Source organism: Nyctibius grandis, chromosome 2, assembly GCF_013368605.1.
Source record: "Nyctibius grandis isolate bNycGra1 chromosome 2, bNycGra1.pri, whole genome shotgun sequence".
Lineage (NCBI taxonomy): Eukaryota > Metazoa > Chordata > Aves > Nyctibiiformes > Nyctibiidae > Nyctibius > Nyctibius grandis.
The window spans coordinates 122,728,917-122,742,425 of record NC_090659.1 but is presented as its reverse complement, the minus strand read 5'-3'; the positions used below and the strand labels follow the sequence as shown (position 1 = coordinate 122,742,425).

The 13,509-nt window shown below is 44.6% G+C and overlaps 1 protein-coding gene across 3 annotated transcripts in view; it reads right to left on the bottom strand.

Moving 5' to 3' along the window:
- The window catches only part of TENM4 (teneurin transmembrane protein 4), a 359,290-nt gene that overhangs the window by 263,848 nt on the left and 81,933 nt on the right, over positions 1-13,509 (bottom strand). For 2 of the 3 annotated variants that reach the window (XM_068395558.1, XM_068395560.1), the window contains exon 3: positions 1,916-2,125. The exons of the other annotated variant lie outside the window; for it this stretch is intronic. In XM_068395558.1, coding sequence (XP_068251659.1) covers positions 1,916-2,125 — 210 coding nt within the window. The remainder of the gene's footprint in view (positions 1-1,915; positions 2,126-13,509) is intronic. 3 annotated transcript variants of the gene reach the window in all.

Sequence of the window (13,509 nt, the reverse complement as noted above, 5' to 3'; positions counted from 1 at the left end):
CCGACACCCTCTCTTTGTGTGGGACATATTTATTACCAACCTGCTGAATCCTACTCACAAAGAAGGCCTCAGGGAATGCAGTATGTCTATAAACCAATGCAGGAAACACTGAGAAAAAAGAGGATAAATAAGCAAGCAGCTGAAAAGCCTAAAGTCTAACTAACTCACCAGCACATCAATAATACAGTAATGTCATCAACCCACTGTGGACTCTAAACAATGCTTTTTCTGCTGTTCAGCTAATTAGTAAAAGAAGATATTAAGGTCTTTAATCTCACTTTCTTTCTCTTTCTTCCCTCTTTTTACCTGGAGGGTGCTCACGTATATGTACATATCTATTCCCTAAATGAACAAAGAGAAAGTACATACATTATGATGTTGAAAACATGAGGTGGAGTGTGAGTTTGGCTTTATTTCCAACAAGAGGGTCATCTACATATTTTCAGATTTCAATGTACTGCGACTGCAAGGAGTCAGATGTGTGTATGTGTTACAGGGTGGGAGGGGAGGGGGGAAGCTGAACAGAGGATATGAATTTTAAGCAGTTTCCTGAATGAATACAACACTGTATTTCCCCCTACTCTTCTTAGGATGACAATTCAGAGGAGATAACCTTCTCCTTTGAAAAACCCTGAAGGGAAAGTTTTTTTTTTACCATAACAAATGCCACAGAAGAAAAGAAGAGGGAAGCTGGGAAATGGGGGGTACACACCACACAAATTAAATGTCAAACTTTCTCTCCTTACTTGGAGATAACAGCATACTAGGAAACCTTCTTAGAAGCTTAACATAAATGGAGTTAAGCTGTTGCCAGCTGCAGTAAACTTCTCTCTCACCTTTCTTTCTCTCTTTCAAGATATCTTTGAATGCCTTCTTCTTCGTCATAAATCAGACTTGTGAGCAATTATCACTCAAGCCGGATGGCAGCAGCCTGAGTGACCACTGCTATTCCACTGCTGTAATCTGTGCTTCGTCAGGTTACACTGCCCATGATGAAATTTCACATTTCTTTGCCAATGAGCGTTACCTCTCCATTTATGACTCATTGTCTTTGCAGCAGAGAGCTGTGAATCTCATTCCTTTTCTTGAAATTTATTTAAGCAGTGTGGTCCGTCCAGCAGTGCTTAGCACCCTCAACTCCCGTTTGGGGAGTCTCAGAGCATCCCAGAAGCACGGGGTTGTGCTGCTGCCTCAAATACTCACCCTGAAGGCATCTCTCAGCGCCTCTGAGGGTGATGTGGACGCAGACACCCTCCTCTGGCCTCTGAGGCTGAGCACACGGCACTGATGCCACTGTCACAACTCACAAGGAAATTCTGGTGTTTTGGTATTTCCTTTTCCATCCACGCTCTTCTTCGGTGACAGGTTTCTGACAGCAGCGGGAGCCTCCGGGCCGCTCTCAGGTGTGCGGGGCCTGCGGCGGCGTGAGCCCACCTGGCCGCCCTCCCCTCAGCCCTGCGCCCCACCAGCCCCCACGCTGCACCTTGCTGCCCTCACACAGAAGGGGGGGGGGGGGGGGTCTTTGGTGAGCTTTTCAGCCAGGAGATTAAAAAAACACCAAACCAAACCCCAAACAAAACCAAACACCACCCCCCCCCAAAAGGGAGGGGGCTCCAACCTTCCACTCAGGTGAAGTTTCTGAGCTCTGCCCAGGTACCACAGTGGGTGGCTCGTCCCTCACCACAGCACTGCGCACAGCAGACCTTTCCAATACTGCATTTTTCAGCCTTTATGAGGTGATTTTTCCCCCCGTCTTTTATCCCCCCTCCCCAATTTTTTTTTTTTTAAAATAAAAACAAAATTCCAAAACCAACCCAAAGGGCACATCCGCACCCCCCCGGCCCAACCTCCATCCCCCCCCCTCCACGCACGGCTGTCAGCTAGAAAAGCAGGTAGAGAGAAGAAAGTCACTCACCGTTGGCGGCGACACAGAGGTTTCCAGAGCCACTTTTAACTAAGAATGAATTAGGGACAAACTCTTCCTCAGAGTCAGAGTCCGCGGCCGGCTGGGCCGCGCCGTTGCCCAGCAACCGCCCCGGGCCCTCATTGGCCGGCGGCGTGAGGGGAGGGGAGGGGGACTGCTCGGGGGGGGTGGAGGAGGCGGACGAACAAGGCAGGGGGGGACCTGCGGGCCACAGACACACACAGAGAGAGAAAAGGGGTGGGGGGGGACACACACGCCACAAAAAAGAAATAAAATAAACAAAAAATTGACAAAAGACAGACAGAGAGACAAAAAAAGTTGAGCTGGGGCATGAGGGAAGGCGCCCCCCCACCCACTCCCGTTGGGGCTGCGGACTGCACATACCTGCCCTGCGGGGGTTGCCGCTGCCCCTTGGGCGGTAACCGGCCATTAAAACTCTTATCAATCGTGTTTTTTAAAGATTTTGGCACTGGGGGGAGCCCCCGGTGCAAGATTCGCTTCGTGCCTCAAAGCGGGTGCTCGCTGTCAGCGAGGCCGAGCGTTGACGCCGGGCTGCGTTGTGCTATCGGAAAAGTTTTCCCTGACATATCGTGAGGTAAATTCTTTCCGATTTCATGTGGAGAAGGTAGAGCCCGTTTGGGGATTGGGTTTAACCATTCCCTTATCGAGTTTATAAGGCAAACAGCCTGAAACCTGCCTCACACAGGCGGAAGGTGGAGAGAGCCAGTCGTCACTGCACGGTGTTGAAGCGTGTCACCGAACAAACGTGCTGATACAGGGCAGAAGCAAAGCTCAGTGCAGACTGTGTGATTTCATTGATTAAATCGTGGGAAATGCAGCAAATGAGGTTCTTTTAGATAATGTTTTACATAAAGCTGCGCTTGATCAAGGAAGAGCTTCTACTGACTGCAGGGAAATTGGATCAGGTACATGGAGGTTAAGATCCGATTCGAAAAGCATGCTGTAAGTAATTAATGGTTATCAGGGTCTTATTCCAATCAGATTTTTAAACAAAACTGGGAAATCAGAACCCCCAAACTGATGAAAAAACTATCCGGCAAACACAGAGGTCAGATATGTGCAGTACATCAATAAAAACAGGGGGAATACGAACACAGACATAATAGGTTAAAATACAGGACAATGCATTTAAACATGAGCTTTTCCCCTTGATGCATTTGCTCTGAAAGTCGTAATGATTAATCTCCCACATTTTCCCAAATACTGAAATGTTATCATGCAAAATCCATCAAAATAAAAGAATAACAGTCAGCACAAGAAAAGTAGCAAACTTAAAAAAGGATCTGTTTCTAAAAAAACCCCACATTTTGAACATAACATAGCACACAACAAAGCTGTACAGTATTTCTCACTAAACACAACATGAACACTTCAGGAAAGGACACAAACCCAAAACAATAAAGCGGGTTTAACATTTAAATCCCCCAAAGCTGGTTCTGCTAAATTTCTTTCCACCTTGCTCACCAGTTTTTCTCATGATAAACCCTTGGATGTCACCTCCCTGGCATATGCAGATCGTATAAATTGCAAATTGTAGTCAGAGCTGAAATCGGGGTGTTGGAAGCAAAGCCTGGGAACAGGGGAGAATACAGGAGTGTACCTGTGCTCAGAGACACTCAGGTGACTGTGGCCCCCCCAAAGGAGAAGGCAGCCTTGTTAGAGAGCCTGTGCTTTGTGGCATGAACTGCAGTCTGTGCAGCGTGCAGGCTGCGTGCAGAAGTTGTGAGCCCTGTGTGTTTTGTTATGATCAGCAGTGGAGTTGTCTGGGTCTCGTTCTTTCTGACAACCCTCCAGACAGAGAAGTTCCTCCTTTAGGAATGCAGCTGTTAAGGAATCTGCAGCCCACTTCACACTCCCTGACCCTTTTTACAGTGCCAAGGCTATAACCTTCCCGTTGTGTTAACTACCGGTAGGAGCTGGAGAGAGACAGTGAAAGAAGGGAGTGTGTGCAAGTGGATGAGCGCTGCTTTCCCTGTCACAGACCCTGACGTGCAAATGGAGATTCAACTCTAACTCTAATGTGCTCCTGAAGGAGTAAAGTCTACTCTGCGTCATCCTCTTTGTTGCAATGGAGATTTGATGAGCCCTGACATGTAATAAAGTTTAAATAATGACTTAGATTTGCTATGCGTTTGTTACAAAACAGGATGATATGTATTTCTAATGCTGTGTAGTCAGAGCCTGAATTCTAGCGAGATGATGAGTGAAATGGAAAGAAAGTGTTAAACCTCTGTCTTCCTATAGACCCATACAGTTTTTCAGTGTGCTTTGTAACTGGACGACACATTTTTCCAGCCGTTCAGAGAGACAAACTAGATTAAAAATATTATTTCAAGCCTCTGTCTCATTTGGCCCAAGGACAAGTAAAAATGCATAAAAAGGATGTTAATGGTGTGATTACACCTGACAAAAAATTTTTTGTGATAAATGACAGTAGACCCCCAATATTCTCCCTGTGTTTTGTTCAGACAGCACACTTGGCATATCTATACATGAAGTCTGTAGTCTGGACATAAAGACCAGGAGCAGCATAAGCTGAATTTGGAATCGTAACCCTAAAAGCAAAATGTCAGCGCTTTTGTCAGCCCACATTAGAAACTTCCTGACATTTCCACATGGCTGCAGGTTGGGGTTTTTGGTATGGGCTCATCTCCCAGTATTGCAATTTTGGCAAAGAAAAAAATTCATGAGAAAAAAACAAACCCAAAACCTCTTTAGTGAAAACTTTGGATTTTAATCAATGTCACCATTGCAGAGTGCACGTGAGAGGTTCCCGTGGGCTTTCATGGTCATTACACGCACTTCCAGCAGTGCATGAGAGCTGACCTTTACAAGGGAAGGTTCCCTAGGAACCGTGCATACTAACCACGTTACTGCACTGCTGTGAAGGGCGCTGGCACATACCACTGTGTTCCCCGGAAAATTCCCTTTTGGGAGTGCAATGTTGGGGTGGACGCAACAGATTTTACAAGCTGTTGGATGGAAGGTGTGCGCTGGTCAGCTGTGCTGACAACGTCCAGTTAAAATGCACGGGGAGCAAAGCGATACCTTCCTTTTTAACCTGTCAGCAACTCTGTTTGTAAGATGAGGGTGTCTTAAGTTGTGGATCCTTTAAGAGAATTGCCTCCTTTTCTCTGCTTGGATAGAAAAGCAAAAACTAAATCTGACCTTTTTGCAAAAAATAAACCAAGAGAGAGACGAAAGATGCAAGTCTGTATCCTCCTCAGACAAGTATGTCATTGAATTTACTGTGACTGCAGGTCCAAGTAAAACAAGCAGGATTCGGCCCATAAACTTTCATTCCAGCTGCCAGAGCAAAATTTCTAATTGATTAGTACAAAATGAATTCGCAGCAATACTGGGTTGCTATGGAACCTGAGCAAGTAGGCCAAGTCACTTCGCGGGATGTGCTGTTTCTCCTTCAAAAACACAAAACAGAAGGACTAGATAACACATTCATTATGCACACTCTTGCAATTTGGAAGCTAACTCAAAGAAAAACAAAACGGATTCCAAGTATGGGCCCCTTGGCATCAATTTGTAACAATCTTATATATCTGCTTGCAGTGAACAGTCAAAATTATGTTCTTTGGACTTGAGGCAGGAATGATATAAATTGATAAGTACGAATGATACGTTACTTGCACATATTCAGAGAGAAACAGAACATAAACTTCTATTTTATCTATGTGCCAGTTTTTCAGATTAAGATTAAAAAAAAAAATCAGGGGAAGATATGTTACAGTCTCTGGTAGATTTATGAAATTACTTAGGAAACACAAACTTTGGAAGGAGGTTAACACAAAGAATTTGTTTCCCAACTTGACTAAGGAACTCTGCAAAATTCAGGCAACCGCTTTAAGTTTAAGAAAGAAACAGACCAGAGCAGAGTTGAAATAGTTAGGGTAAAGTAAGACAAACAACAAACAAGCCTTCAGTTTATGCTACACATTTGACTGCAATATTTCAGAATACTCTGTGTTTCTAGAATTACTCCGTCTCTTGCAGGGTTTGGCCTTCAGAGATCAAGAGCTGATTTAAACTGGGTGTATTCATGGTAGTGTGAATAGAAGGGTTGCCAGGAGTACAGAACACTCAAGGAGATACTTTTAGATGAAGGACAGTAAATTGTTTCGTAGACTGTATTCTGTGGATTATACTCATATGTTTACAATTTGCCCCAAAAGAGGTGAAAACGTGTGGATATACAAATGCAGACTTTTCACAGAACTGAACCACAGGGCAGTGGGATTCAATAGTGTTCAAGATACTCAGAATGGTATTATCTGCAATCAATAAATCATTAATATCAGCTTTTTTTCCCATAGTACCTTCTTCTGTCAAGCTTCAGCCAGGAATCTTTAAGAGCTTTACAAGCATTGGGTAGGTAAGCTTTGAAATATTGTTATTGGATCTCTTGGGATCTGTTATCAGATTGGCTGATAAAATTAGATTGTCTAGGGAGCAGACTTACACTTCTGACAGGTAAGGAAACTGAGGCACAGAGAAGTGAAATAATTTGCTTCAAAATGCTATTGCTTCCTGTATCTTCATACTGTATCTCTAGCCACTGAAAGAGTCTAAAAGGCTGTTTGTCACTCAAAATATTTTAAAATAGCAGAATATTCACCATGGAGGAAGGATGGGGAACAGGCAGAAGTACTGTCATCGCCATTAACTCAGTACAGCAGCTGCAGTAGTTCTCACCTAAGAACTTTTGCATTAAGTCATGCCGCTGAAAATGCTCAGCCTTTATACAACCTTAAAATATGAAAGTTTCTAACAGTGATACTGGTGCACCAGTAACAGTAAGCACTGTTAACAAACAAAGGACATCACAGCACAGCTCTGGCCTTTAAAATGTAGGGCACTGGTATGTATTGGGGGTTCACAGGTAGGCTGTGTAAGAGATAGCGGAGAGTATTCTGTGATGTGCTGGCTGGGTGTATCAACCAGCACCAACCAGTTTCAACCATCACCAAGCAACTTGTTCTTGGTGCTGTCTCTAGGCACATCAAGGATAGGGGGATCATTAGGGGCACTCAGCATGGCTTCACCAAGGGGAAGTCATGCTTAACCAACTTGATAGCCTTTTATGAGGACGTAACCCGGTGGATAGATGATGGTAAAGCTGTGGATGTGGTCTATCTCGATTTCAGTAAAGGTTTGACACGGTCTCCCACAGCATCCTCGCAGCTAAACTGGGGAAGTGTGGTCTGGATGATCGGGTAGTGAGGTGGATTGTGAACTGGCTGAAGGAAAGAAGCCAGAGAGTAGGGGTCAGTGGGACAGAGTCCAGTTGGAGGTCTGTGTCTAGCGGAGTTCCGCAAGGGTCGGTTCTGGGACCAATTCTATTCAATATATTCATTAATGACTTGGATGAGGGATTAGAGTGCGCTGTCAGCAAGTTCGCTGATGACACAAAACTGGGAGGAGTGGCTGATGTGCCGGAAGGCTGCGCAGCCATTCAGAGAGACCTGGACAGGCTGGAGAGTTGGGCGGGGAGAAATTTAATGAAATATAACAAGGGCAAGTGTAGAGTCCTGCATCTGGGCAAGAACAACCCCATGTACAGTACAAGTTGGGGACAGAGCTGTTGGAGACCAGCGTAGGGGAAAGGGACCTGGGGGTCCTAGTGGACAGCAGGATGACCATGAGCCAGCAGTGTGCCCTTGTGGCCAAGAAGGCCAATGGCATCCTGGGGTGTATTAGAAGGGGTGTGGTCAGCAGGTCGAGAGAGGTTCTCCTCGCCCTCTACTCTGCCCTGGTGAGGCCGCATCTGGAGTATTGTGTCCAGTTCTGGGCCCCTCAGTTCAAGAAGGACAGGGAACTGCTAGAGAGAGTCCAGCGCAGAGCCACAAAGATGATTAAGGGAGTGGAACATCTCCCTTATGAGGAGAGGCTGAGGGAGCTGGGTCTCTTTAGCTTAGAGAAGAGGAGACTGAGGGGTGACCTCATTAATGTTTATAAATATGTAAAGGGCAAGTGTCAAGAGGATGGAGCCAGGCTCTTCTCAGTGACATCCCTTGACAGGACAAGGGGCAATGGGTGCAAGCTGGAGCACAGGAGGTTCCACTTAAATATGAGGAAAAACTTCTTTACGGTGAGGGTGACCGAACACTGGAACAGGCTGCCCAGAGAGGTTGTGGAGTCTCCTTCTCTGGAGACCTTCAAAACCCGCCTGGATGCGTTCCTGTGTGATATGGTCTAGGCAATCCTGCCCCGGCAGGGGGATTGGACTAGATGATCTTTCGAGGTCCCTTCCAATCCCTAACATTCTGTGATTCTGTGATTCTGTGATTATCCTGTCAAAAGAAAGAGAGTGTAAACAGATGCAGTTCTTTTTTTATGTCTTCCCCTCACTTTGCACAGTGGTTTTGAGTGATTTTTATTGACATCCAAACTAAATCTTATTGATCTATATTAAAACTCTAGCTAGTCTTGTGCTGGAGAAAAACCATGACCTGTTTACACAATGGAAACACTTAGGTACCTCTGTCTGATAAAAGAAATTAATTAATAAATAAATCTAAAACTCAGGCGATTGCATCCCACACCACATCTGATTGATTAAAACCCCACAAGCATGAAGCAGTGCTGCAGGGTTAATATCTTCTTATGTGAAAGAGCCATCTTTGAAAGGTGACAGGCAGAGTGAGCATCAGGACATCCCCAAGCAGCACCTCTGAGACGGATTGATGATGCATGGGACAAGGTGGGAAGGGCAATGCCCTGCCTGCTTGGCAGTGTTCAGTTCCCCGCAGAATACACAAGGCAGTGATTTGCTTCACTAGTATTTCAGAGCATGAGAGATCCTGCTGGGTTGAGGAGGTGAGTGGGGGGATATCTGGCATTTTGCTTTTCAAGGTGAAGCAGAACATATTATTTGAAGATGAGCCCTGATTATCACATGGTAAAAGACTTTTAGCATCCAGGAGCCTCATTCCTTCAGAGATGGAGAAAGAAGGAATTTTCCTAAGGTACAAACAGCATTCATGCCTTTCTCATGGCAGCATATAATGCCTTTCCTGTGGACAGCATAAAACACCTCTGGAAAAAGAGCAAGCCGAACTAGCTGTCTGGCAAAGCATGTCAGTGAAACATAGGAGTAAGGAATTGTTGTGCAGATTTATTGCTGTTCTTTAACAATAGATGGTCACAACATTGTTAGTTCAACAAAGAATATATATCTTGTGTTTAGAATTGATTAAAAAAGCAGTCTTGGAAAACTACTCTTAGTTATTTATATTTCCTGAATTTCCACCTGCACTTATGTTTATTTTATTTAATTTAATTTTGTGTATTTGATTTATAGCTATGGAGCCAGAGGGGAAAATAAATGAAATAAAGGGGACAAATGAATATCATCTTAACAAGAAAAACCTGGGCAGCTGCCATGTCACTAAAATTAAGAAATGAGTAGTTGGGCCTCAAAAATGAGAAATAATCACATGCCCTGTATGAAGACTGGCATATTGGGAAAAAAGGGCCATGCAAGGTTAAGAAGGAATGAATAAATTCCCTTGGACTGAAGTGGAGTATGAAGAACATATGTTACATGGACTTCACCAGCCTTGCGGGTTATTTGTTTTACTCTTCCAAACGGTGTTTTTTCCCTCCCCTGTGCTCTGAAGAGGTGCAATGATTTTCTTTATCCGTTTGCCAGGATGGTGTATTTTCTATCAAGCAAGTCACAAAGTCACTGTCAGCAGGAACTCTGGAACATTCTTGGTCGTACAGGGCAGACCGTGGGCCAATCTTCCTCTATGTGGAAAATGCCTAGAACAGCGGCAGCTCTGGGGGGGTGATGTGATGCTGGGATACATAAAAGCACCCCAACTGTATGCCCGTGTCATCTGCTTCTGTCCCAGCACAGATCATGGACTGAGCGTTTGGGCCTTATGCAATTATTCCCCAAATGAAGCAGAAGGTAGAAAGGGACAAGAAATTACCCAGACTTCAGATCTGCTTTCCCCCAGCTCATGAGGTTACTAACCTGACCCAAAACAGCAGAAAACAATTATCCGTTGAGCAAGATGGAGAGGAGCAGGGAGGAAATTGTTCCCTTCTGAAACGCAGTTGCTCCAGGGCTTGGGGTGCTCTGGAGCAGCACAGCCACACTTATAATTTTTTGCCAACACAAGAAAATAATACGGCAGATTTTCAGAAAATTACACGGGCAATTGCCTGAGCCGGATACTCAGCTTGCTCATTTGTAGGCACAACAGTAGAAACAGATTGTGTAAGTTAGCTACATGATTTTCTGAAACATCAGTCTCGGAGGCTGAGATTGTGCTGTTATTTGAAAGCAAAAACAGGTGCTGTAATTTCCAAATATTGGGAAGATTGCTTGTATCTCTTTCAAAATCAAAGAAATAAGGATCAAGAAAGAAAGACTTTCTACTGATAGAGACAGTATAAACAATCCTAATCACCACAGAATATTTATATCATTCCTTGTGAAATATTTACACAAGTAATTCACATCATCTAAAGTTTTAAGGGAAATGCAAGGCCCTAATTACGGATCAGCATTACAAAAGCTTGTGCAGCTTTACTCAAACTCAACTTGTAAAAGAATAATGTAATCAGTAGGAAGGCTGATGAGCTGCCCGTGAAATGGCCTCTCTCAATCTGATGCTAATGCTCTATCTGATCCAAAACACCCAATATAAAGTATGAAGTTCTCTGCAAATGATTACATGTAAATCTCCTAAAAGGTCCATTTTCCTATATTTGAACACCAAACTGTAGGCTTTGTAGAAATTGCTTTCTCTAAGCTTAAAGCTAACAAAAAGGTTTACACTAGCCTTGCAAAGCTTTTCCTGATATACTTGGTCAAGGCAAGACCCCTTTCATGTTCCTGTTACCCTAGTAGGGAAGAGTTATGATACGTGGGCCATTGCAAGATTTTTTTCACCTGCCCCAGCAAATTACACTTGCAGGGTTGTTGGCACTGATTTTCTAAAATTAACTTCTGAAGTAATGCCAGAGGAGACAAAACTATAGAACAACAGAAACCAACCAACACAAATTGTGTGACATTAGAGCTCACCTACCAGGGAGCAAAACTAATCCATCTGATAGCCAAAGCACCAAAAAATCCACAAGTTCAGTTCATGGTCAGTGATACACTTCGGGACCTTCCTGGCCAGTGGGGATGGGTTTTACATACATTGTATGTAAAACAGTACACGGTGAGGCAAACTATTCTGTTAAGAAATAAAATGTGTATTTCCCCTTGTTAAATTTAGGGAAGAGGCAGACCAGAGCAGACTTGAAATAGATGAGTGAGCATCTCTTGAAAGGAATAAAGGTTACAGTTGTAAGAGAAATCGTAGAATCATAGAATCATAGAATTGTTTGGGTTGGAAAGGACCTTTGAGATCATCAAGTCCAACTCAACCCGGCACTGCCAAGTCCACCACTAAACCATGTCCCTAAGCACCACATCTACACGGCTTTTAAATACCTCCAGGGATGGGGACTTCACCACTGCCCTGGGCAGCCTGTTCCAATGCTTGACAACCCTTTCGGTGAAGAAATTTTTCCTGATATCCAATCTAAATCTCCCCTGGCACAACTTGAGGCCATTTCCTCTTGTCCTAACACTTGTTACTTGGGAAAAGAGACCGACCACCACCTCGCTACAACCTCCTTTCAGGTAGTTGTAGACTGCGATAAGGTCTCTCCTCAGCCTCCTTTTCTCCACACTAAACATCCCCGGTTCCCTCAGCTGCTCCTCATCAGACTTATGCTCCAGACCCTTCACCAGCTTCGCTGCCCTTCTCTGGACTCTCTCCAGTGCCTCAATGTCTTTCTTGTAGTGAGGGACCCAAAGCTGAACACAGTACTCAAGGTGTAACCTCACCAGTGCCGAGTACAGGGGGACTATCACTACCCTAGTCCTACTGGCCACACTAGTTCTGATACAAGCCAGGATGCTGGTGGCCGCCTTGGCACACTGCTGGCTCATATTCAGCCGGCCATCGACCAACACCCCCAGGCCCTTTTCCACCAGGCAGCTTTCCAGCCACTTTTCCCCAAGCCTGTAGCATTGTATGGGGTTGTTGTACCCCAAGTGCAGCACCTGGCACTGAACCTTGTTGAACCTCATACAATTGGCCTTGGCCCATTGATCCAGCCTGTCCAGATACCTCTGCAGACCCAATCCAGGACTAGTTCGGGGAAACAAAAGGGTAATGTGACATTGTGCAGCATAGTCACTAACAGGATCTCCCTGCAGTCAGGGGAAGTACAGCCTTATCTTCCAGAGGCCACTTATCCTGTCTGCAATTTGAGTTGGGGTGTCTTATTTCTCTTCACTGATTATACTGTGAGCCTTGGGTGATCCTAACTCAGATGTGTAAGTGAAAGTGGCATGAACCCTGGGCTTAATGTCTAGAACCTGCCTGAAGATAAGGCAATCTCACTGAGACATTTTTGGCAGTGATATTTCCATAATACCTAATACCATAATGGCAGTTTGCTCCATAATACCTAAAGCCCCATCATATGTGCAGATTTAACACTTTCCTTCCAAGCTCGTAGACAAAGGTGCTGTATAGTAGCGATGGAAGTGGAGACTAAACACATAGGCAGCTGGAGATAAAAGTTGCAGTGAAGGAGGACTTTGAAGCAATGATATTTTATGCTTCTCTTGGGAAGAAACATAGTCTGCCTCAGTAAGTACAGTCCAAGGAAAACATACAGCTCCAGATCTGTGGAGCATGACAAAGGGGTATCAGAGTTATACTGCAGTGAGAATCCAACCTGTCTATCTGTAAGCTGTCTGGGGAGGAAATTCGGGGTGCGAGGAATGTTGCCTGAATAAAGAGGTTGTATCTGTTCCTATTTCCGTTAAAATTACTGTTGGGTTTGGATTTCTGTGCTGCATGAAGTTATTGAACTTACTTGTTTAGCCTTTTACACTTACGGGGAGAATTTCCTCTTTATCCCCAACAGGGCTGGATGCTTGCATCCCTAAAATTCTATGGAAGTAATTTTCCAGTGACTGCTATTTCTTATACTCTAGACAATATCTCCCTTAATTTTGGGAAGACCTTTTTTCCGGTGCATGGTTTCAAACAAAGCAAACGCCTCCCTTCAACATCTAAGAGTCATGGTTCAAACGATCATTCTCTTTCTTCAGCTGAGAAAAGAGATCAAGGCAATCTAGTGCTAAAAGACTCCTCTTAGATGGACTTATAAAGGGATCTGATTAAGAAGAAAGGTTATTTTCCATAGCACTTTCTGTGAGCTAGCCCTGGGGCTCTGGACTTGAAAACAGTAGAAAGTGTGAGGCTCCTACAGAACAAGAAAGAGGATAGCTGCACCAGAATGGTGCTGAGCCTGAGTTAAAGTACTCTAGACACCAGCGGCAGGGCATGGTGCCATGCTAAAGGAGCTGCACCCCATGCTAGCACCTCAGCACAGCGCTGTGCCTGCCGATATGCCAGCCTGCAGGACCCCTGAGTCTGTCTCTCTGCACCCAGGCTGATGGTGGGTGTAATTCCTTTCCCTCTGAGAGAGACCTGCTGTGTAACCTGGAGAACTCTTCACAC